Raw genomic sequence first — 24178 nt, forward strand, 5'->3', positions numbered from 1 at the left:
GCAGTGATCCAAGTCCTTTGTGAAGGTCTTCTCCGTATTGGCTCAAAAATTTATCTCTGTCTTCCAATGTTCTGATTTTAATCTTCCTTCCTCTAAAAGTAAATGATAATCCTTGAGGAAAGTCCCACCTAAAGATGATTGAGTTGCTCCTCAGTAGTTTTGCTAGTTCCGAATATTCAGATCTCAGGTCCAACAGCTGTCTAGGAATATCCTTATAAATTTCAATTCTTTTACCCAGAATGTCCAGTGGATTTTTGTAATGTAAGCCCAGGATCTTGTCCCTTTCCTCCTTTGATCTCAGTGTTATCAAGCAGTCTCTGGGTTTGTCTTTTCTTATCAATCTTCCCAGCCTGAAAGCTGATATAATTTTAAAGTCTTTTTCCTCAAGTTTCCACTGCACCGATATTATTTTGGTCAGGAACTCAGCCAGTTTGTCTTCCTCTACTTCAGATACAGATCTTATCCTTAAATTAGTCTCCCTATTCTTCAATTCAATCATCGAGAGATAGGTCTGATGTTCACCCACTTGTTTGTTGAGTGGTCTTACTTCTTTTTCCAACTGTCCAAGTCTTTGGCTCGTATCTTCAACCAATTTCCTATTTTCCCCTGAAGCCTCCTCCAATTTTGCAATCAATTGAGTGTTCTGTGCCACCTGCCCAGTTATTCTATTTAGGCATTCTGTGTTCTGATCTATTTTCGCAGTTTGCTCGTCGGCCTTCTTGTCCAAAGATTCCACTCTCTTGTCCAAAGATTCCAATTTTTCATAGATTTTTTCTAAAATAGAAGAAGCTGATCCTGAGGCCATATCCTCCAATTGCAAATCCTCTGTCTCTCCTCCCCCTGCCTGTGGCAAGGAGGCCGCTTCTTCTTCAGAGAGTAAAATAGGCACAGATGATCTACGTTGCTGTAAAGTTGAGGCTAAAGTTGTTTGTCTCGTTCTTGGTCTTTGTTCTTTTTCCTTAGTCTCCTTAATCTCCTTTTTCTTTGCGCCACTCATTCCAAACTTATCTAATAGTCAAGGTCAAACTGACTGTTCCCATGAGAAAGATACAAGCCAGGTGCAGCACTCAGCCAGCAGGCCAAGAAATAGAAAGTAAAATAAAGTCACTGCCGTTCAGTCCAGAAACCTCTAGGGGGAGCCTAAAATGTCTTCTCGGAAGGATTACTCAAAAGTAAAAGTTAAAGTCCAAAAACCTTCCAAATTTAGTTTTTAGCAGAGTTGGTAATATATAGTCACAATGTCTCAAAACAGTGCTTGCTGGTACTTCAGTTGATGTTAAAAAGTAGCAAAGTTCGTACCTCTCAGATTTTCCCAGTTATTGTATCCAACTGCTTGGGTCTGCAAACTGATTGTTACTGTTATCAGGCAGTTCCAGACCTGGTTTCTCTCTTTAAAATTATAACTTTAGCAGAAAGGGGTTTCAAAGTCCAAGCTAGCATGTAAGTCCAATGCTTAAACTCCTTTTCTGTCTTAAATACACCTCAATAAATGCCCAGATCCAATCATAAAAAACAGGGTTACTCACAGCCTTCACTCCTCCAGCTCTTTGCGTTCAAGTTCAATGGCGGCGGAAGACGGACTTCCTTTTTCTTTTTCGTCCTCCGCTTTCAGCCAAATACAACACTTTGGTCTCGAATTGGTCTCCAATCGATTAAAAGTCTCAATTACTCACGGGTTGTTGTGTTTTGAAAGCCAAATCCAGGAAGAAAGGTCGGCGCTCACTGGCAACGGCTTCGCGGCTTCTCTCCGCCGATTGCGGAACGACCCTCAGCGCCGCTGCCTCCTCCGCGATCCGGAGCCCCTTACGGGGTCCCTTCAACGTTTCGGGAGCAGCTTCAGGCGCCCGCCGGGTCCCAAGGCTGCAGGCTTCTGCCGCCTGCAGTTTTCCGGTGTGGGTCTCCGCTTCGCCGTAGCGGACGACCCGTTTTCGGACGGAGCTCCCCTTCCCAGTCAGGAACGGGCAGCCATTACCCTTCGCGCCGCCTCCGGAAGTCCTTCCCTCCTCTTCCTCTAAATTCATAAACTGGCTAGTGAGCATTGGGCAGACCAACATATATACCTTGCAGAATGAGCGAGTGTGTGCACACTCTTTGATTACCTGAACCAGGGGGCGCAAGCGGGGGGGCACACGCACCCCCAGAGACCCCTTCCTGGGCATTCATAGGTTCCTCCACCTGCAAATTAGGTTTGGAAAAAGAATTCTGTCATAGCCCATAAGGTAGGCTGTGGTGTGTGCTTGATTGCATTGTGTTTGTGTGCTGCTCACAATAGTTTCTCCAGCCTGGGCCACAAAAAGTTGGTAACTCTGGCAAACATGGTGTTCCTACACAGAAGGAAAAGTGTGTGTCAGAGAGAGGTGTAAGGGGAGGGGGAAATCTTCAGTAGCCTCACCAGGTCTTTGACGTTGGGCTTTATGAGCAACAGAGATTTGATCACAGATCTCCTGCATCATATATACATGTATGATGAAACAGTGCAGCAGTCAGAAAATGTTTCAAAGATAGGGAACAGGACTGAAGTCTCTGTTCACAGCTGTTGAGAGGAGACTTCAGTTCTGCGGGGTGCTGCTTCAAAGTGAACTGTAGGGTTGTTTGAAAGTGCTTTGCAAACAGCCCCACTTTGCTCACTGAAACTTTTTAATGTATCTTTAATCTTTGTTGGAAGGGACGCAGGTGGCGCTGTGGGTTAAAGCCTCAGCGCCTAGGACTTGCCGATCGAAAGGTCGGCGGTTCGAATCCCTGCGGCGGGGTGCGCTCCTGCTGCTCGGTCCCAGCGCCTGCCAACCTAGCAGTTCGAAAGCACCTCCGGGTGCAAGTAGATAAATAGGGACCGCTTACCAGCGGGAAGGTAAACGGCGTTTCCGTGTGCGGCTCTGGCTCACCAGAGCTGCGATGTCACACTGGCCACGTGACCCGGAAGTGTCTCCGGACAGCGCTGGCCCCTGGCCTCTTAAGTGAGATGGACGCACAACCCGAGTCTGTCAAGACTGGCTCGTACGGGCAGGGGTACCTTTACCTTTACCTTTAATCTTTGTTGGAAGCTGCCCAGAGTGGCTGGGGAAACCCAGCCAGATGGGCAGGGACAAATAAATTATTATTATTAATTATTATTATTACCTGTGTTAACAGGCGCTTTAAAGAGCAGTGCAGGGCTGTCAAATGTGCAGCCTCTGTCAAATGTGGCCCACAAGGGGTGGGGAGATAAAGACCTGGCTCACCCTAGAAATTTTGCGGTATTCTTTTGGGCTTCAATTCAGACAATGGTTTCCTGTTCCACACTACAGGGTCAAAGGTAAGCTGGTTGTGCTATCACCAATAACTGCTGTCACAAGGGGTCACTCTGTTTATCTTAAACTTTACAAAGAATGGTTACAGGCCGTGCTTTTTGCAGTCTAATGATTTGGTCCCACTGTTTATAACTTCCCATCTTCCGTGCCAAGGGCACTTTATGCAAGAGATGAAGTAAGTTCCTGTTCTAAATCTGCTGAGTCTTTACAATGATGATTTTGATGACGATATTCACCTGCCCTTCAACCCAAGGCCCCAGGGTGGGTTACAACAATTAGAACACAATATTGAAAGCAGTTTAAAACAACTTACATTCACAGAAATAAGGCAAGTGCCCCAATGGGTGGTTGTGCTGCAACAGATTAACATATGCACCCCCCTGGAAGCCGTCAACTTTTGAGAGTTTATGCCAGGGATGGGCAGACTTCAGGCTTCCCAGATCTACCTTGTGTTTTTTTACTGGAAACCCAAGAACCACCAACCAGAACCAAATACAAATGAGATAGAGTTAGAATTTAATAACAGGGTGTTTCTGAGCACATTCTGAACCCAGAAATTTGTTTTCAGAACTAGAACTGAATGGAGTGAGCACCCAGAAGTCCATTCCTGGTTAGGTCCACCCACCCACCCACTCACTGCATTTCAGCAGCCTAGGTGGGGGAAGCAGTTCTGCTGCTGCTGTTAACTGGGTGTCAGAATTCCTCGCTGAGCTGCCGCAAACCAGCCAGAGACCCATCAGCAGATCCTGCTCTACCTTTTACCCACCCCTGGGATTAGGCCATTCCGAGATACGGAAAGGGCCTCCAAATAATCATCCCCTAACACTATCCTGTTCTGCCTCCTGCCTCATCTATGAATTAGATCATGCTGCTAACATCTTTCACTTCTCCCAAACTGATACACAAAAGAGCACTTTGTGCATAAATAATGGTAGCTACTGTGGAAACACAAAATGATAGGCCAGTTTAAGTTAGCCTGTATACAGATTAACACTCATTAGTCTTCTCCATTAATTGAATTACCAATGCTTTCATAAACAGACTGGAACAGTTATCTGCCCTTCCCAGCCCTTGAAAATACACCCCTTTCCATCAAATGAATGGGTAGTAGTTATTTGCCTATCAGTCTCTCTCAGCAGGTTCCCTACAGTACACGACCAACAGGCATAGTAAGTCTCCGCAGAAAGAGGCAAAAAGAACACAGTGCCAATAAGTATCATGTTGTTTGGAAACCCTGCCTGGCTCCCTCAAGCGTAAGAAGTCTAGTTTCCAATAAAATGATGCATTCTGTTCTGACTCCAAAGCTATTGAAATGATTCTCTCTGCCGGAGCGTTTGTAATTCCTAAAATATTTTGTTTAAAAGCATGCTGCTTTCTGAAAAGGCTTAAAAGCCCAAAATGCTTTAGGCAGAAGTTCCCCAAGAACTGGTGGCAAGCTCAGGACAATTGAGAGTCCTACTCGCTATCCTGCCAGGTTTATGCATTTTAAACTGCGAGTTCCAACTCCCATGTCTCCTTGAGCAGTCTCCACCAGCAGCCATTACACCTAGCTGCATCAGAAGAGGGAGAAGAGAATGTTTGCCAGGGGAAAATGCATTTAGAATCCTGCAGTTGGGTGGGGGAAGCAGATTGGAAGGTGAAAATATGAGTGGATGAAGAAAGAAGCAAGCATCTCTAAGGCCCCTGCACTCACCATTGAATCTTCATGAGGTTGCTTTTCATTGAAATCTTTCCCTGCATGTGTTGCAGATCACACTCTTAGGCCATTACACTACTCCAATCCTCAACTGGCAACATCCAATGGCGATTGGCTGCTAGCACAATGGGAACTCACTTGCACAACAGGGTTTCTGGTTTTCTTCCTTGCCCCACTGCCCTATGCACCCCAAATCTTCTTCAGAGGGCCCCCTAACCCTCAAAGCAGACTTGAGGGGCTCACATGGAAGGGGAGAAGCCTTCTGATATGAGCAGAGACCTCCTTGGGCTAAGCTGGCTCTTGACCTCACCCAATATTTGTAGAATAGCATCATCAAGCATTACTTTCAACATCTCTAAGACAACTCCACAGACCGCAATGTGGGTACCATTTAAGTAACAAGTGATGAACGTCACCACTTAGGTTACACCAGGTAGAGGGATATTAGCATTTCCCACAGCTAATTTTCACCCAACCTTACAAAGCTTTTGCTACAACTGCTAAAATATATTACCTCCCCACTGATTTCAAGCCTCTAGCTATCATTAACTCAGCTATTCAATCACCCTGTGTCTGTTAGGGTCCATTTATCAACATGTGTGGGTTGTTTGCTTTTTCATGTCCCTATTAAATTACATCAAGGACTTCAAGTTTCATTACTTTCGCCATCTAGATGCGTCATTTTTCACTAATGCTTATTTTATTTATACACGGCCGTTGGATTACAGCCCGCTGAATGGGAATAAGATTTCTCTATTAATGCTTCAGTGTTCCATATACCCTTCAAACTCACTTTCAACGCCTGTCAGCAACTTGATCAGATCGCAAAATTCATTTTGTTCCTAGGAACCGCAACTTTGGAGAGGAAATTAATTTTACCAGGCGATCGTTTATCCACGTTACACCATATGATATCAGTTCCGCTGTGTGCTCCCTATTAATCCTTTACCTTTTCTACCTTTCCAAGTCAGGAGCAGACAGAAGTTTGAGAAATCAATATTCTCCCCACCCGCCCCCAAGTAAGAAATGTATGAAGTTGCCTTGCGCATCATCGCTCCATCTAATTCACTATTGTCTACTCTTGATGGGCAACAGCTTTCTGGGAATTCAGGGAAGGGTTTCTCCCAGCCATACTTGATAAGCTGGCGAATGAACCAGGGATCTTTTGCAGGCAAAGGATGTGCTCTACCACGGAGCCAGAGTCCCTCCCAAGGCATTGCTTCCCTGAGCTCAGTTCTGTGATGCTATAAAGAACTGGTAATGTACATCAATATAAAGCACACTTAACTCTGCCTTCCTGCCCCTAAAGCTAACTTCTGCTTTCACTTAGACAAAAGGCATGGAATTATTTCATTGTTGTTGTTTGTGGGTGTATACTAATCACGCTCCAAAACTGAAGTGAAATATGGGTAAGGCAGAAAGCAGTGTGCCTGTGAGGTCGACCATTTTTAGGCATGCCCAACTGACGTGTGATGGTGGACGAGCGGGTCCTTTTGGACTCAGAAGAGGGCAGAACGGCTCAGGACCACAATACCTCAAGGACTGTCTCTTTCCATATGAATGTGCCTGGACCCTGAGATAATCTTCTGAGGCCCTTCTTTGTGTTTCTCCTCTTGAGAGGTCGGGAGGGTGGCAACACGAGAACGGGCCTTCTCTGCAGTGGCTCCCTGTCTGTGGAATGCTCTCGCCAGGGGAGTTCGTCTGGCGCCTTCATTATACACCTTAAGACGCCAGGCAAAAACGTTCCTTTTTAACCAGGCCTTTGGTTGATTTGATTGTCATCCTATGCCCTTTTAAAATGTGGGTTGTGTCGGGGGGGGGGGGGTAATTGGGTTGTTGTTTTTATTTTGATTGTATATATTGTTGTTTTATATTCTGATTTTGTTCCGTGAACCGCCCTGAGACCTCCAGGTATAGGGCAATATATAAATTCAATAAATAATTAATAAGAAGAAGAATGTGGGGCGGACTAAAGTGCAATGGGGCAGGCTTATGTGTGCTCTGATAACATGCATTGTAGAATTGTATACAGAACTGTGGGGAATGCAAATCTCCACTTGGGTCCAAGACTGAAACATCACTGAAGCAAGAAAACTTAGTTAAAAGTCCAAAAATGCTATCCCTCCAGAGTTCTGTTGTTGCTGACCTTTAGATTAGCCAGCCTCACCTATTCACAAACCATTTGAGAGTGTCTAAGGTGCCCTAAGAGTCTAGTGCTGCTGCTGATTTTCAGTGCAGGTTTACCAATTTTATTTTGATATTTTATTATTATTATTAATGGTTTTTAACTTTATGTATGGCTATACACTGCCTTGGTTCTTGGAGGAGAAGCAATAAATAAAATAAGTACCAGTAATTTTTTTTTAAATGACAAGAGATGTCTGAAACACAAGCTAACATTTGGAAGAAGGAACAAGATGCCATTGCTTTTTCAATTCCATGGTTTCCTTCAGAGATAAACACCTACCTCTCAGTTGGCTGAAGGTGGTGATAAATTTGCTGGTCACAGACTTCAGCTCATTATTGGCCAGAGTGATGAGATGGATTCCTTCTGAGACGTGCCTCATGACTTTGTAAAGGGCAATGGGGAACGTCATCAGTTTGCAATCTGCCAGATCTACAGCGAAACACCAAGGGGAGGAAAGGAGGGCGAGAGAGTGAGTTCAGTTTTCCAGGCAAAATGTATTGTGTTCCAACACATCACATTTTAATTGGCCGTCCGTGAATTCCCCCGAGGATCTGGCATGGTCGGTCCAACCTCACTGGGACCCTCCGCCAGATTGTCAGTTGTGTCTGGTCCTCACTCAACGCCCATGACAATACATTCCTAACATAATAATTTATATAATAATAATAATTTATTATTTATACCCTGCCCAACTAGCTGAGTTTCCCCAGCCACTCTGGGCGATGGAGGACAGAAAAACCTGAGCAAAGCCATTTTGATCATCAGAGACATTCCATGAACAAATCACACACTTTTGCCCCATTAAGAGTGAATTAGATAGCATTAAATGAACTGCTGGAGTTTGGACCTCAAGCCTTACGAGTGACTTCTTTTCCCGACTGTAAAATGCAGGAATGATAGCAAACTGGTCAGCATGCAAGTCTTTTTTTTTCTGCACTGGATTTCTCTGCCTAACACCTCTAGCGTTTCTCTCTAAACTAAATTTGCATTTCAGAAATACCTTGGATCTGAACTCCAGATGCCAGAATGTCACATTGATCAAAATAAAGCACAACAAGCTGGCATGGGGACAAACAAGGGCTGCTTAAGCACATCTGCTTTGACTTAATTTCAAGTGAGAAATCGCTTTGCTTTAGTTTAATTAATCACATAATTAAAATCCTTATTCAGTCATATGTTCTTATGGTCTGCAGTTATAACTCAAGGCTATTAATTCCAATTTTTAAAATAAATAATGTACATAAAGGTGAGGTGTTTTGCGTGTGTGTGTGTGTGCGTGCATGCAAATCTTAGAGCACCTGTGCACCTTCTTCCAAATACTGAACACACACAACAGCCCCAGAAAGATTTTCTTTCTTTCATGCAAAATGAAAATTGGACATACTAAAATTCCAGGAAGCAAAAGGCTGCTATTTTGGAATAATAGTACGAAGGCATTTTACTCTACAATCATCAAAGCTGCAGAAGAGGCATTCATAAATCCATGCTGCTTAGCCACTGATTCATCATCTCCTTCCTTCACTGAGCGAGCACAGAGACAGCCTTATAAAGCACTGTGACACCTTGAAGAATAATAAATTTATGGTGGGGCATAAACTTTTGCAGATTAGAAGAGCTCAACTTCATTTAAAGCACCTGGATCACAAAAACTTACACGGTAACAAATCTGTTTATCATTAACGCTTATAAGTAAGACGCTTATTTGCCTTTGCTGTAAGAACACAGTGACTACCCTAGAATTAGTCACCAGAAAATGCTGTGATGCTGTGCTGGGAGGCTACTGTTGAAATGTACTGAAGGATGCTATATTACTCTTCTGGAATCACCTTCGTATCCAACTTGCTTTATCTGCAACCAATTACTGTAGTGCAGATCCACTGGAAATCAAAACAGGATGATGAGCCACAACACTCATCCTCCAAGCCCCCTGGTCCATGGAACGTACTCTCTTCATCTCTGGCTCGGTGCAACTTCCCTCTGCAGCCTCCACATCAAAAACGGGTCAGATTCTCATTTTGCAAAATAGTGACCACCTTCAGTCCTGCATTTCCCAGTGATTCATATCCAAACATTTTATCACCATCTCACTGCACAGCTTCTCTCTTGCCAACAAACAGCTTGCTTGCTCGATGTCTTGCTCCTCTCAAAGCCTTCAGCTGAATTATACCTGGGCACTTATTTGGTTGGGCTGTTGTTTTTGGTTATGTGACTCTAGCTCAGGAAGCAGTGTGAGGTCAATCAGTTAGGTCCAGACTTAAGTTAGTGATTTAATGGGGACCTCAGGGCACTTAAATTTCAATGGGAACTATATGCAAATACCATATTTTTCCGTGTATAACACGCCCCCGTATATAAGACGACCCCTATTTTGGGGGACTCGAAATTAAGGAAATGGGAGGAGATTGCCCGGAGCTCTTAAGCTTTTGGGGGGGGGTTGCCCAGAGTTGTAACTCAGTGGCAAAGCATATGGTTTGCATGCAGAAGGTCCCAGGTTTGATCCTCAGTACCTCCAAGCAGCGCCGGGAATGTCTCTGGCCTGAAACCCTGGAGATCAGGTGCCAGTTAGCCAACCTGGTGCCCTCCAGATGTTTTTGGACTACAACTGCATCAGCCTCAGCCTGTATGGCCAATGATGATGGGAACTGTAAAGCAGAGGGCCCCATGTGGGCTGCCCCAGGTACAGTATAGACAGTACTGAGCCAGACAGACCAGTGACCTGACCCAGCATCAGGCAGCTTCCTACGTTCCTATGGACACAACTCAATGGATGTTTTGGGTTAGAGGAGAACACAGGGCAAAGGGAAAACCAGCAACCATCCTCACAGGTTACAAAAGCCTTTGACCAGCTGCAGATTATTATTACAACATAAAATCCAATAAACCAGCGGTTTTCAACCAGTCCGTCGTGGCACCCTGGGGTGCCTTGAATGATGGTCGGGGTGCTGCGGGCAACACTGGCCTCAATCCCTCTTTCCTTCTATCCCTCCTTGGTTGCCCTCTTGCATCTCTGCCTCCCAAAGGCTTGCACAGCTGTTTGTTGCAGCAGCCTTGGCTACAAGCTCCTCAGGAGAGTGGTGCCTCTGGGGCTGGCCAGGAGTGCTTCCCAGGCCCCTGTGTGGCAGTGTGAGGAGGCACTTCTCTTTTGGGGGGAGCGCAGAGACTAGGGGCAGCAGCAGCAGCAGCTGCCCAGAGGTCTCCCAAGGGGAGAAGAGAGGAGAGGAGGCTGAAGGAACACTCCACAAGGGAGGGTGTTGGAAAAGGGGTGAGGGGTGTCACAGAAAGAGTGTACAGTGGACGTTCGGGTTGCGAACGTGATCCGTGTGGGAGGCACGTTCGCAACCCACAGCGTCGTGTCTGCACACACGTGGGTCGCGATTCGGCACTTCTTTGCATGCGCAAAGCGCGATTTAGTGCTTCTGTGCCTGTGCGAGCACCGAAAACTGGAAGTAATCCGTTCCGGTACTTCTGGGTTCGGCATGGTGCGCAACTTGAAAACGCACAACCTGAAGCATTTGTAACCCGAGGTATGACTGTAGTTGCTCAAGGGAGCTGTGGACTCAAAAAGGTTGGAAACCTCTGCAATAAACCACAAAATAATAAAGCTGTTCACAACATAGTAATGCTCATTACACACACACACACACACACACACACACACACACACACACACACATCCAATTAGCCCCGTTCATTTAGGCTCACCCGTACTTCCCTCCGTCAAACAAAGCTTTGGTACGTGCATTATTTATGACTCGGATCAATGCTGTGCAATCTCAGAACCTTTGAGAGTGCTCAAAGAAACTACAGCAGTTAGCCCCATGGATTGCCAATGCTTTTGTGATCTTATGTACTGTGGGCAGAAGACTAGTTTTCCCATCTCCCTTGTGGGATTATCCCTGCAGGGCAGTTACTGGAATGTTTTTGCGTTTCATTAAATCTTCATTTCATGAATATCCTTGTCTTATTGCTGTGCACCCCAGTGGCTCATAGAAGGATAATTGCAACTAAATCCACCCGTGTGTGTAATTTTTCACACGAGATGCTATTCATTCTCTCTCTCTCTCTCTCTCACACACACACACACAATTTGTGTTGGGGGGAAGGTGCCCCATGAGAAACATCCTCAACTTGATTGGATAAGGCTTGATTGTGCAGGCCAGATACATCTCTCCTTCCAAGGAGTGCATCAGGCTTCCATAACCAACCAGCTCCTCCCCAATACTGCAGAAAGCTACCTTTGTTTCCAGTGGGGATTTTCCCCATCCTTTATGACCGCCTTCCCCTCTAGATGTTTTGGATTCCAATTCCAGTCAGCTACAGCCAGCATGGAGGGATGACAGGAGCTGTAACTCAAAACATCTGGGGAGCACCAGGTTGGGAAAGGCTGCCCTGTGGAATTACTTTGTGGATAAATTCCTTATGACACAGGTGGGGCAGCTGTGGCCTTCCATATGTTGTTGTTGGACCACAACTCCCATCATCCCTCGCCATTGTTTGCATTGGTTGGGGCTGATGGGCGTTGGAACCCAACAACAGCTGCAGTGCCATTGGTTCTCCACCTCTGCTTTATGGTCGTACCTCTCTCTATGAACTGGTGTCATAACCAGTGTCTTTCCCACTGGCAGAGCACCTCAACATCCATCTTGAATCATGTCGCAAGGCTTAGGTGCAATCTGCCTTAGCAGCAACATGCAGACCAAAAATAGTTGAACAATGTAGAACCTAATTATATTGTGTCGGTCATTTGGCTCAACAACCAACAGACCCAAAATGTCCAGTAAGAAACTGACTATAATATACCAATGAGAAAGCATTTCCTACTCAATGAAGAGTTGTGAATAGTTATTTGGATCAGTCACAGAGATGCAATTTATTCACTTCAAGGAATACCTAATACTTATATTGCTTTTTGCTGTATGTTTGGGCCTGCATGCATCAATACTTTCAGTAATTAACATTTTAATCACATTGGGAGGTGCCTTGCAAAGTTCCCTGACAGAAGCCAGATCGTATCAACGTTTTCTCATTAATGAGCCTTAGCATAGAGTGGGTTTCAATTCAAGATGGAGCTGAAACTTTGCACTAAAGATACAACTTCATTCCTATTTGCTCGTGTTGTACTTCTGCTTTATAAAACAAAAAACCCATAATCAATACCATCTTTTCTAATTGGTTTTTGTTACTTTATTAATATACCTAATTCTTCCTTTGAAACACCCAGAGTTGCCACTAAATTCCCATTCTTGCAGGTACTGAGCATATCCTCAGTTGGAACCCTAAACATATGCCATTGGATGTTAAATTCTAAGCATGTTGCTCAGAAGTAAGTGTTAATGTCATACACACACAAAAACTTAAATATGTGAGACATTTTAACACCTCAAAATCAACTTGGCCTCTTCTTTGCCATGTCCTTTGGTTGTTTATTGTTAATACAGCTTTTTTGTGGATTTTAATTGTATTTAAAATTATAGTTCTTGCTTTTAATTTTTGGAAGCCACCTTGGGAGGCTTCTTGTTCTTGAAGAATGAGGTATAAAATTATTTAGTAAATTAAATAACATAAAGAAAACTTTCCAGTGATTCTACTGAAAGCTAGGTCAGGCCTTTTCAATTACACGTGTCACTCCTGTGTGTATTTAATTCTTCACATATTCTTCCTTTAACCCTTCAAGAGATATTCCTCTAAGTGCAAGCCCACTTAGCATTTTAAATATAAAAATGTTTTCCCACATATCAGCTTCATTCTCAACCACAGTTTTTCTACTCCACTGCATTATTTTATATAGTCAAGAGTGTGAATCAATACCACATTACGTTTTAAATTAAATCTATAATGACTTTATAGCACAGATCCAAATTGTCATAACAAGGAGCTGCAGGCATGGGTGCCTCTATCTTTTTCGCTTTCTTGTAAAACCATTCACTACTCCTACAACCATATGTACCGTGTCCATCAATTAAATTAGTATTAATGACAAGCAAGAGACCGTATCAAATTCAAGTTGCCTGCTACGGGGACTGACACCAGTGAGTCAGCATCTGCAAGGATGTCTTGCTGCCTCTTTGAGCGCCACTAGCAATAATCTTCTAAATGCTTTCCTTACCTGCCATATTGCTATTTTCTAACAAAACTCAAGTCAGTTTTGTTGGCACGTATTAACATTTCACCCTCCAGGATTATAGATGGCAGATTTGCTAAAGTTAACTTCAAGAACAGGTGCCGACCATTTTGAAGATCTTCCTTGAGGGAACTAATAAATCCCTTTCTGAACAGGTGGTAGAATATTTGAATGTTGACCTGCTAATGTTGTTAGCTTCCAACTTTCCGCCTTTTTCTTTAGAGGCTGTGATTTTTTAAAAATATTTTGTACTTTCTTTCATGCTTGAGTTGATAATAGTAAATACTTGATTGGCTGATTGATCTGTGTGTTTCCTCACCTTCTTTGCACCAGGTACCTCTCAGCTCAGTCAACTACCTGAGGGTCCCTTTGTCTGAAAACATTTGCCAGAAATTAAAAGTGACAGTGAGGTTTCATTTTGGAAGGGGAGCAGCTATGGCAAAAAGCTGACTGACTCACCACCTTAGAAGAAGAAGAGTTTGGATTTGATATCCCGCTTTATCACTACCCGAAGGAGTCTCAAAGCGGCTAACATTCTCCTTTCCCTTCCTCCCCCACAACAAACACCCTGTGAGTGAGGCTGAGAGACTTCAGAGAAGTGTGACTAGCCCAAGGTCATCCAGCAGCTGCATGTGGAGGAGTGGAGACGCGAACCCGGTTCCCCAGATTACGTGTCTACTGCTCTTAACCACTACACCACACTAGCTCTCTTAGATTGACCATCACTCCGAGTAAATGTACAATGGACGCTCGTGTTGCGAACGTGATCCGTGCGGGAGGCACATGTGCAACCTGCAACCCACACATCTGCATATGTACGGGTCATGATTCGGCACTTCTGCGCATGCGCAAGTGCCAAAACCTGGAAGTAACCTGTTCCGTTACTTCCGGGTTTGGTGCGGTGCGCGACCTGAAATTGCGCAACCTGAAGCGTCTGTAACCCAAGGTATGACTGTACACTGCTTGAAGTTTGTTTGGTTTTTTAAAACCAATGTTTGCACAATTAATGAAAATCCAAAGGAGCTGCTAAGTTTTTGCCAAGTGACCTAGTGAATGTGCCATCAGAAGATGCCCACGAAAAAGAGATGGTGTGACTCGCACTTTCATTTTTTCACTATCCCCAGTGCTGAAAAATCAGTGGGCTGAGAGAGTTGCTTCTTGGTTAGCAATGCAACAACTCCACCTGCTGGATGTCCAGCCAGAGTGAATAAAGAGTTCATAAACCACAACATCATAGATATAACTATGAGTGTTGATCTCATGAGGCCCAGTTAATGATCTGGGCTCAACTGATGCAAAAGCATTGTTGACGCTAAGCAAATCAGTTCCTTGGATAGGATTACAGGTGTAACAAATAATTATTTGCAAGAGTTGGTCTCATCCTCCATTATATCCCTTAAAGGTAAAGGTAAAGGGACCCCTGACCGTTAGGTCCAGTCGCAGATGACTCTGAGGTTGCGATGCTCATCTCACTTTACTGGCCGAGGGAGCCGACGTACAGCTTCCGGGTCATGTGGCCAGCATGACTAAGCCACTTCTGGCGAACCAGAGCAGCACACAGAAACGCCGTTTACCTTCCCGCTGGAGTGGTACCTATTTATCTACTTGCACTTTGATGTGCTTTCAAACTGCTAGGTTGGCAGGAGCAGGGACTGACCAACGGGAGCTCGCCCTGTCGCGGGGATTCGAACCACTGACCTTCTGACCGGCAAGCCCTAGGCTCTGTGGTTTAACCCACAGCACCACCTGCGTCCCTTATTATATCCCTTAGTAACGTGATTTAACAAATGCAATTAATACCCAGCCTGCATGTTTAATATATACAGTGGTACCTCGGGTTAAGTACTTAATTCGTTCCAGAGGTCTGTTCTTAACCTGAAACTGTTCTTAACCTGAAGCACCACTTTAGCTAATGGGGCCTCCTGGGCACACGTAATGAGTAAAAAACCCATCCCTAGGAGGCCTGGTAAAGGAAGCTACGCAAAAGCTCTTCGCTCCCCTACTCTCTTTTAAGCTAACAAATGTGCAAGTAAACTAGTGAAAAGGTGGCTTAGTAACTTATATCAGACTTGGAAACTTATGCAGAGCGGTAAAGATGAGATTAGCTATTACATTTCTATCCTGTAACTGAAAAATGAATTGATGGATTTATTTTTACTTCCTATCTTCTTAAATTCCTTTGTCATTTCAGCATTTGCCAGTGGAATTCTGAGAATTTGTCAATCACAGCCTCCCTGTAATATTGATCAACCTCACAAGGTATTGTAAGAGGGGAGAAACATGATAAAGTATATTTTATAGCCAGAGCACCATAGGAATTGTAACAGTGATTGATCCAAACATCAGACCAAGAGTTGTGTTTCTTCACCTTCTCCTCCTCCTCCAGTGTGGTGTAGTGGTTAAGAGCGGTAGTCTCGTAATCTGGGGAACCGGGTTCGCGTCTCCGCTCCTCCACATACAGCTGCTGGGTGACCTTGGGTCAGTCACACTTCTCTGAAGTCTCTCAGCCCCACTCACCTCACGGAGTGTTTCTTGTGGGGGAGGAAGGGAAAGGAGATTGTTAGCCGCTTTGAGACTCCTTAAAGGGAGTGAAAAGTGGGATATCAAATCCAAACTCCTCCTCCTCCTCCTCTTCTTCTTCTCCTTTGAGCACTACTTGAATCATTATTCAAAGGTCAATTGAATAAAAAAATAGAACACAACTTTTAAAAGAGAAATCAGGGCTGCAAGTAGAGGGTTACACTCTCATCTTCTAAGGTTGAACCATCCCAAATTGGATAGAGTGGAGAATGTAATATGTGCTAAAACAGTAAGTTTGTGTATATTGGTTTAGAGTAGCAATGCATCTGATGGATGTGTGTTGACCATGTAATGGTGAGCTTGAATGAAACTGAACATTCTTAGCTGCAGCTAGATCAAGTTGTGTTTATTGCTGTACAGAGGACTGGGAATTTAACTGCATTATAGAATCAAAGAATTATAGAGTTGGAAGGGACCCCAAGGGTCATCTAGTCCAACTCCCTGAAATGCAGGAATCTCAACTTGATCATATATGACACATGGCCCTCCAACCTCTGCTTAAAAACCTCCAAGTAAGGAGAGTCCACCACCTCTCATTGTCAAGCAGTCGATTCATTTAATGATTTGATTGATTCAAGTATTGTGGTTGTGAAGTGGATTCCCCCCCCTTAATTGTCAATCATGTTATTTTAAAAATGGCCTCTATACTTTTTAGGTGATGTTCATTTGTAACATTTTACTTCCTGGTATATTTTGTTTAGTTGTTTACTATGGCTACTATGACTTTTCCATATATTTTTGAGGCTGATTGTTACATGTTTTACTTTGATACTAAAGAGGTCTTTCTATTTAGTAGTTTATTGTGCTTTATATAATGAAGAAATTCTGTTTGTTTTTATATTCATTGTTTACATAGTTTTAAACAGCTTAGAGTAGCACTAGGGTGTATGAACTTGTTGTTGCTGTGATTCTCTCTGCTTTGAAACAATTATCTTGTTTTTATACACGTTTCACTTCCTGCTCTGTCGAATTCTAGTTTTAGAGGAACTGTGGATTTGAATTCATTTTATTTTCTATGTCACCTGGAGAACTGGCACTGATGGGCAACTGATAAGTGTATTACTTTGGCTTTCCTCTGAAATATTTCTTTCACTTACCAAGCGAATCTGCTTTGTTTTCAACCGTTTCATTCACTTTTCTGGCTACTCTGGCAACTGCTTCTCCCATCTTTTTCTCCATGCAGTCACGTCCCACCAAGAAAACACTTTGGAAGTTGCTAAAACAAACAAACAACAGATTCCATTGGACTAGTACTTCATAAGGGTTTTCAAAACATTTTTTAAAGACAGACAAATAGCACTAAAACCAACATGCAGCTAAAATTCAGCATCGACCACAACTGCCAGGATGCCCCCGCCCCCAAGAATCTTTACCAAGAGACAACATAACTGGGACAATTCTAAGAAAATATTGTCCCTTAGTCCCCTTTCCTTCTTTGCAACTGGTGTTGCCTGAGACATGCAATGAGTTCAAGAGGCAAATACATCTTGCAGTGCAGAAGCTGGCCAGTAGATGCAAATTTATGCTGTGGGAAAGATACACGTGGACGTAAAAGGGCTAAGCCTCTGATTGTAGAAGTTACGGCTCTTCGTCAGCAGCCTGCAGGAAAGTTGGGAGTCATTTTCTTTTATTTTGTAGGTAACATATTAAAAGTGGATCTCTGTCATCTTTCAGTTTATCTCACCATCAAACATCTGAGTAAGAGGGGGAGTGAAATACTACCAAATCCTTGTGAATTATTTCCGTGTACTTCTAGCTATCAAAGAAACTACAGTGGTACCTCAGGTTCAGTACTTAATTTGTTCTGGAGGTCCGTTCTTTACCTGAAACTGTTCTTAACCTGAGGTACCACTTTAGCTAATGGGGCCTCCTGCTGCCGATGAACTGCGGGAGCATGATTTCTGTTCTCATCCTGAAGCAAAGTTCTTAACCCGAGGTACTATTTCTGGGTTAGCAGAGTCTGTAACCTGAAGCGTATGTAACCCGAGGTACCACTGTAGATAATTTATAACAAGGAAGGCTCTATCAGTCCCAAACAAAAAAGCAGGTTAAACTAGAAGACTACAGATATTATTTGTTCATTGTCAGGGATACAAACAGTTTACCCTAACAGTATTTCTGAAATCTGAAGCATACATATGGGAAGGAAATCCAACTGAAATCAATAGGCTTGCATCTGGTACCCCACCACTGAACGATATAAAACTATTTGTGTGAATCCCAGTGGGTGAATTTAAAATGGCATAAGATGAAATAAGGAAAAGAGGAGAAATACCTCCCTTTCCATATGAAAAGTTAGAAGAAGGTCCCATGCAGTTTGGCATTAAAGACAGAACCCAAATCAGAAAATATTCAAGGCTACAGAGGCAATTGACCTAGGAAAGGACTAACTTTAGACATACTCAAAGCAAAGCAACTTTTCCACTGTTATCAATGGGCCAACTCCAAGTTGCATATTGCCCATTATTATTTCCACAGACATTATTAAATTGGAAGACTAAAAAGACACTCAAGAGACATTAAAACAGGCACCAGGCAGGCCTCTTTAGGGTGGGTGTTCTACAATGGAGGGGCCACTGTTGAGAAGGCCCTTACAGACTCTGCTAAGCCAGAAATAGGAATATAGTCACTATTAGCTGTCCGGGTAAAAATTACACATGTATTACCAGCAATTTCTGGAGCAATCTGATTACTTACACGCTGGTCAGACTCCGGCCCGTCTATGTGGTCTGGTCCAATGTTTACTGCCCAATGCTCAGCATATTCCAGTCTACAATTGTTAGCGTGTTCTGCTGGAGTTTTAAGTTAGTAAAGATACATGCAAAGAAATACTGAGAGGTTTTTCTAGCCACCGCAGAAGCAGCCCAGCAGCTTGGTCCTATATTTAGTTGACAGAATAGCAAAATTAAAATGCTGGACCAGTGGTGGAAAACCAATCTGCTGAGCTGAGGGACACTGCCAAACAAGTAATACTAAACCTGTCTGGGACTGGGGGTTATTTATGCCTTGAACAAATCTCAGAGTACAGTACAAAGCTAGGAGTATAACACAGCCTCCATCTGCCAACCACAACTGTGTTGGAGCGGAGAACACACAAGCTCAACGCCACCATGCACAGCAGCCCGTAACTGATTGTATTCAACCAGCATGTATGCCACAAGCTTCTACATACTGGCATAGTAGCTAAATCTTGTTGATTTCAAAGGGAACTTAATTCTAAGCAAGCATGCCTAGGACAGCAGCCTTTTAAAGTTATCCACAACGTTTGAAAAAGCTTACAATTTGTGAGTGCTGCATTATTTTTCTATGGTTGAAGATGACTACATATAGTAGCCTATATGATTTCTATGGTTGAAGATGACTACATATAGGGCGGTTTTTCAATATATCATTTTAAATCAGTTATGAAGTCCACAGCACGGTAACCGTTTCATAAAATGTTATCTGGCAAACATCACGATTTTGAGACAACTGTGTAGCCAGCGAGTGATTCCTCTGTTTCTTTTCATTCTGCAGCCCTTCCTTACCCCCATGAAAGAAGAAACTGAGGTTGTTTTCTACCGAGTAAGAACAAAAAACGTCGCCCTGTTATTTAACTCTTTTTCTTTACTCCCATCTCCCTATTCTGCCTGTGTGTGCACGGGAGAAGTCTTTCTCTCCCCCTGTAATGACTTTACTGCCATTTTAATTAATATTTTTTACAAAATCTACTACTTTTGTAAATTTTAAATTTGCCCCTAAAACTGCATAGAACATTAATATATTCTCCAGAAATCTTCAGTTGAAGCATGCTATCATTAATTTTCCTATAATTATATGCATCAAATTTAGATTTTGTTGTTGTTGTTCAACATTTTCCCTGATTAGTTGCATTCACTGTGACTCATCACTGTATTTTGGATTATCCTGGACCTGAATACCACCATTTGGTATCCAAGCCCCCAAGCAAAGTCCTGTTTGGATGCGTTTTGGCTCGCCTGCTGATGATTTCATCAGTGTGTGGTGATTTAGACCTGCCACTTAGTAGCAGATGCCAGGACATTACCATGTTCGCCTCTACGTAGCTCCATCTTCTTTCAGATATTGTGCTACATCGGTATATCGTGATGTTTAGCTGGTGCTATATCATGATATTGAAAACCAGATATCGCCCAGCCCTAACATACAGTACTTTGCAACCTGCCATTCTCATATTCCAAGGTCACATTTCTCTCACACTTAGCCTGGATTCTGGGCAAGGACTTCTGCCTTTTACTCTCTCGCTCCACCACTAGGCTTGTAGCTGTTTTTAATCATTCCCCACCCCACTAAATATTTTCCAGTCTGGTATAACACTGCCCTCCACAATTATGTGAGGATTGTTGAGTACAGGCTCTGCACACCAACACACAAAACAGGCACTTCCCCCAAAATGTTACTTTCACAAGCCAACAACCCAATCTTGTTGTTTTTCTTAAAAAATGTTTAGGGGTACTCTCATTTTGACTCAAGAAAAATCACCATTTTATAGTTCAAAGCAGGAAAAATAAATACAGTAAATGGACAAAAGTACAAAGATTCGCAACATGTTTAGGGGTATGCGTCCCCGTGTCCCCCCAGAAAAAAAACACTGCAACAACCAAACAGAACTGACCTGCTGAGGATGTGTCAGGTTGAGGGGACCCAAGCTAAGGCTGTGTGCACGTCACGCATTGAAAGCACATCTTTTTCCACACACAACCCAAATGCGGAGTAGTTTGCCCCTCACAGAGCTACAATTCCCAGAAGCCTTTAAAACAAACAAACACACACACACACACACACACACACACACAGTACAGTTCCATTAAATTTGCTCCATTTGTTTAAAATGGGAGGGGAGGGGATCAATAAAAATGAATGGGTAACAAAACCAAAGCAAACCAAAAAAACTACAGTTCCCAGGATTCTTTAGGGGAAATTAATGTTTTAAAGAGATATCATCGTGCCTGCAGTCGAGCCTTCACCGAGAAGGCATTTTGGAGCCACTGCCTAGTGAACAAGCTATAAATCTAACTTGAAACTGGAGACAACACGGAAAACAGAACCTCAATCTTGTTCCATGAGAAGATTCCCTCCACCAGTTTTTTTGGTTTAAAACCCTTCATTTCCTTGGGCGGGGGAAAGATATCCCTTCATTCTAAGAACAGCAGAGGCAGCTGCAAAACAGAGAGACAGAAAAGGCATCCCATAACACACCCATGTTGTGTTTAACAGGGGTTTCCACTCAAGGCCTGTTAAAGGAAATGAGGCCTTGAACTACAACTCCCATCAGCCCACCCTGCCGCGGCAGATAGCTAGGGACGATGGGAGCGGTGGTTCAGGGTCGCACCAGGGACCCTCTCTTTCGCGTCCTCCGCTCTGCAGCTGAATGGCAGCCGGAAGTGGGAGCTGTGCGCCGCGCTCGGTTCCTTCCCCACGAGCCGCGGAGCCTCCTGCGCTCCTTCGCCGCCGCCGCCCCAAGCTCCGCTTTGCTGGTTGGCAGATGCGCCTCTTACCGGAAAGCTAAGGCGAGCTGGTCCTTTGCACGCCGCCGCTGCAGCTCCACGCACCTGCGGGGCAGACCATGGTGAAGAGCAGCAACAGCTGCCTCTCCCCTTCCAGGAGGGATGGAGGAAATCCAACACAAGGGAGCCGGAGGGGGAAGCGGCGGCAGAGCAAAGGAGAGCCAATCGGTGCAGGAGCCGATGCAAGGGGGCCTGCGAGCCTGCAGGGGAAAAGGGAGCAGGCACCTAATTCCCTCCCCGTGAGAGAGCGCCCTCCCCTGTTGCAAGGAAGGGACCCCGCGCAGCCTAGTGCCGGGAGCGACCGGCCAACTTTAGACTGCCGCCGCGGAATACCGTGGTCGCATTTTGATTCAGTCCTCCGGTTAGAAAGCTATCCGATCAGAGAAAGAGCTTGAATGCTACTCCTTTGCGCGTTAGGAGATTTAGTGTGCGTGAGGAACAAACTCAGTAGCCCACCTTGCATGTTGGTTTGTTTTACTATTCGTGTTTATAGCCCAGCCCACCCTTCGCCATCAGGTCTCAGGGTGGGTTACAAAAGCAAAGTAAATGCAGTTTATAGGAGAGTTATAAAGAAAACGGCTCTGGACTGCAGTACCTCAAGGGCGGCCTCTTCACCCAGACCCTGCGATCATCATCTGAGGCCCTTCTTCATGTGCCTTCTCCACAAGAAGCCCAGAGGACAGCAAAACAAGAACAGGCCTCCTCTGTGTTGGCTCCCCAGTTGTGGAATTCTCTCCCCAGGGAGACTCGCCTAGTGCCTTCATACTTTAGGCTCCAGGCGTAAACATTCCTCTTCTCTCTGGCCTTTGACTAATTAAACAATTGGGTGACCTTTTCAACTGGGTGTGGGTGTTACCGCTTAGTTTACTATGTTATGTATTATTTTGTGTTCATACTGTAATCTGCCCTGAAGGGCATTGTAGGAATATAATAAATAATAATAATAATTTTAAAACGTACTATGATGCTTATGTTCTACCTTCATTGTCTCTCTTTGTTTCTGAATATCACTTGCTGGGAAATGGCACGGGGGAGTGCTGTTGCCCTCAGATCCTGCTTGCAGACTTCCCTTAGGCATCCAGTTGGCCACTGTGAGAACAGGATGCTGGGCTACGTGGGCCTTTGGCTCTTATCTAGAATGGCTCTTTTTGTGTTCTTGATGTCACAAAACAACAACAGTAAAATAAAAAGTTCTGCTTCAAGTGTCGAAAATACTTGACAAGTCATTGCAAGGTTACATTGCAAGGTCCTCTTGTGGGAAAGGAACGTGGGAACGGTTAAATTGTTTTCTGGTAGAAAACTTTGATTTTCTTGGCAATTCTGTTTTCCCTTCAGCGATTTTTCATGCTACAAAAAGCTACTTTGTTTCCTTGGAGGTAGCAGGAGCTAGAAATCATGTCACCTTTAGAGTTTTGGAGTAAGTTGTCAGCAATATGCTGATGACACACAGCTCTACTTCTCCGGACCTTGGGACTGGATGAGAGCTCATTCCAGATAAAACCGAGGCACTGTTAGTGTGAAGCAGATTTGCAGATTTCTGTGCTCGGTTAGAGGCTAATCCTATGCATAGGTACAGTGGTACCTCGGTTTACAGATGCTTCAGGTTACAGACACTTCAGGTTACAGACTCCGCAAACCCAGAAATAGTAACCTCGGGTTAAGAACTTTGCTTCAGGATGAGAACAGAAATCGTGTGGCAGCAGCGTGAGGTCCCATTAGCTAAAGTGGTACCTCAGGTTAAGAACAGTTTCAGGTTAAGAACGGACCTCCCGAACGAATTAGTTCTTAACCAGAGGTACCACTGTACACTTAAACTCACCAATGAGTCCAGGTGTGACACAGGATATACAGGTTTGTTTCTATTAAAGGTAAAGGTAAAGGTACCCCTGCCCGTACGGGCCAGTCTTGACAGACTCTGGGGTTGTGCGCCCATCTCACTCAAGAGGCCAGGGGCCAGCGCTGTCTGAAGACACTTCCGGGTCACGTGGCCAGCGTGACATCGCTGCTCTGGCGAGCCAGAGCTGCACACGGAAACGCCATTTACCTTCCCGCTAGAAAGCGGTCCCTATTTATCTACTTGCACCCGGGGGTGCTTTTGAACTGCTAGGTTGGCAGGCGCTGGGACCGAGCAACGGGAGCGCACCCCGCCGCGGGGATTCGAACCGCCGACCTTTCGATCGGCAAGCCCTAGGCGCTGAGGCTTTAACCCACAGCGCCACCCGCGTCCCTTTTGTTTCTATTACTCTCCAGCAAAATATGATTTCTTTTCTAGAACTGCCTTGTTCAAGGTCAAGAGCATAAAGTTTATCCGGTACATTTGACTTTCCACCTTGTGATTAAGTATGTTGCCATGTGTGCCAAAAGAAACATTCATTCTTTTTTACCTGTGGTGATGAAGAATTACGTAATAGAGAAAAATAAATAAACAAGTCTGCATTCATGCTCTATTAAGGATCTTTTCAAAATCTGATGTTATTCAATAGAGCCCAAGACTACTTCTTACTTTTGAGTAAATCCCCACTTTGCTCAAGGGGACTTTCTGCCAAGCACATGGTTGTTATCCCTGCCCCACAGAAGGGTGGTGGTTAACCATGTTTGACTCAAGAGCAGACCCACTGAAATTAATGAACCTGGCTAAAGAACTTAATCTCATTGGATCTGTTCTGAGAAAAAACTTGGCTGACTACAATCCTAAATTGCTGTTCTCAAGTAAACACAAATATGACAGACACACAGGAGCTGGCTGTTGTTTACAATATGTGCAAAACTGAGCCACCAACC

General features: G+C 44.2%; 1 protein-coding gene across 3 annotated transcripts in view; it reads right to left on the reverse strand.

Moving 5' to 3' along the window:
• Positions 1 to 22303, reverse strand: part of LRRC20 (leucine rich repeat containing 20) — an 83342-nt gene extending 61039 nt beyond the window's left edge. The window contains exons 1-3 of one of the 3 annotated variants that reach the window (XM_081913222.1): positions 21389 to 22280; positions 16970 to 17088; positions 7451 to 7600 (exon numbers count right to left, since the gene is read on the reverse strand). In XM_081913222.1, the coding sequence (XP_081769348.1) occupies positions 7451 to 7600; positions 16970 to 17051 (232 nt within the window). In that variant the 5' untranslated portion in view covers positions 17052 to 17088; positions 21389 to 22280. Of the gene's footprint in view, positions 1 to 7450; positions 7601 to 16969; positions 17089 to 20505; positions 21354 to 21388 lie in introns of those variants that run through there. The other 2 variants (XM_081913223.1, XM_081913224.1) reach the window with 2 other exon arrangements.
• Between the last annotated feature and the right edge of the window lie 1875 nt (positions 22304 to 24178).

The sequence above is a fragment of the Podarcis melisellensis genome, assembly GCF_964234715.1.
Source record: "Podarcis melisellensis genome assembly, chromosome: 5".
Lineage (NCBI taxonomy): Eukaryota > Metazoa > Chordata > Lepidosauria > Squamata > Lacertidae > Podarcis > Podarcis melisellensis.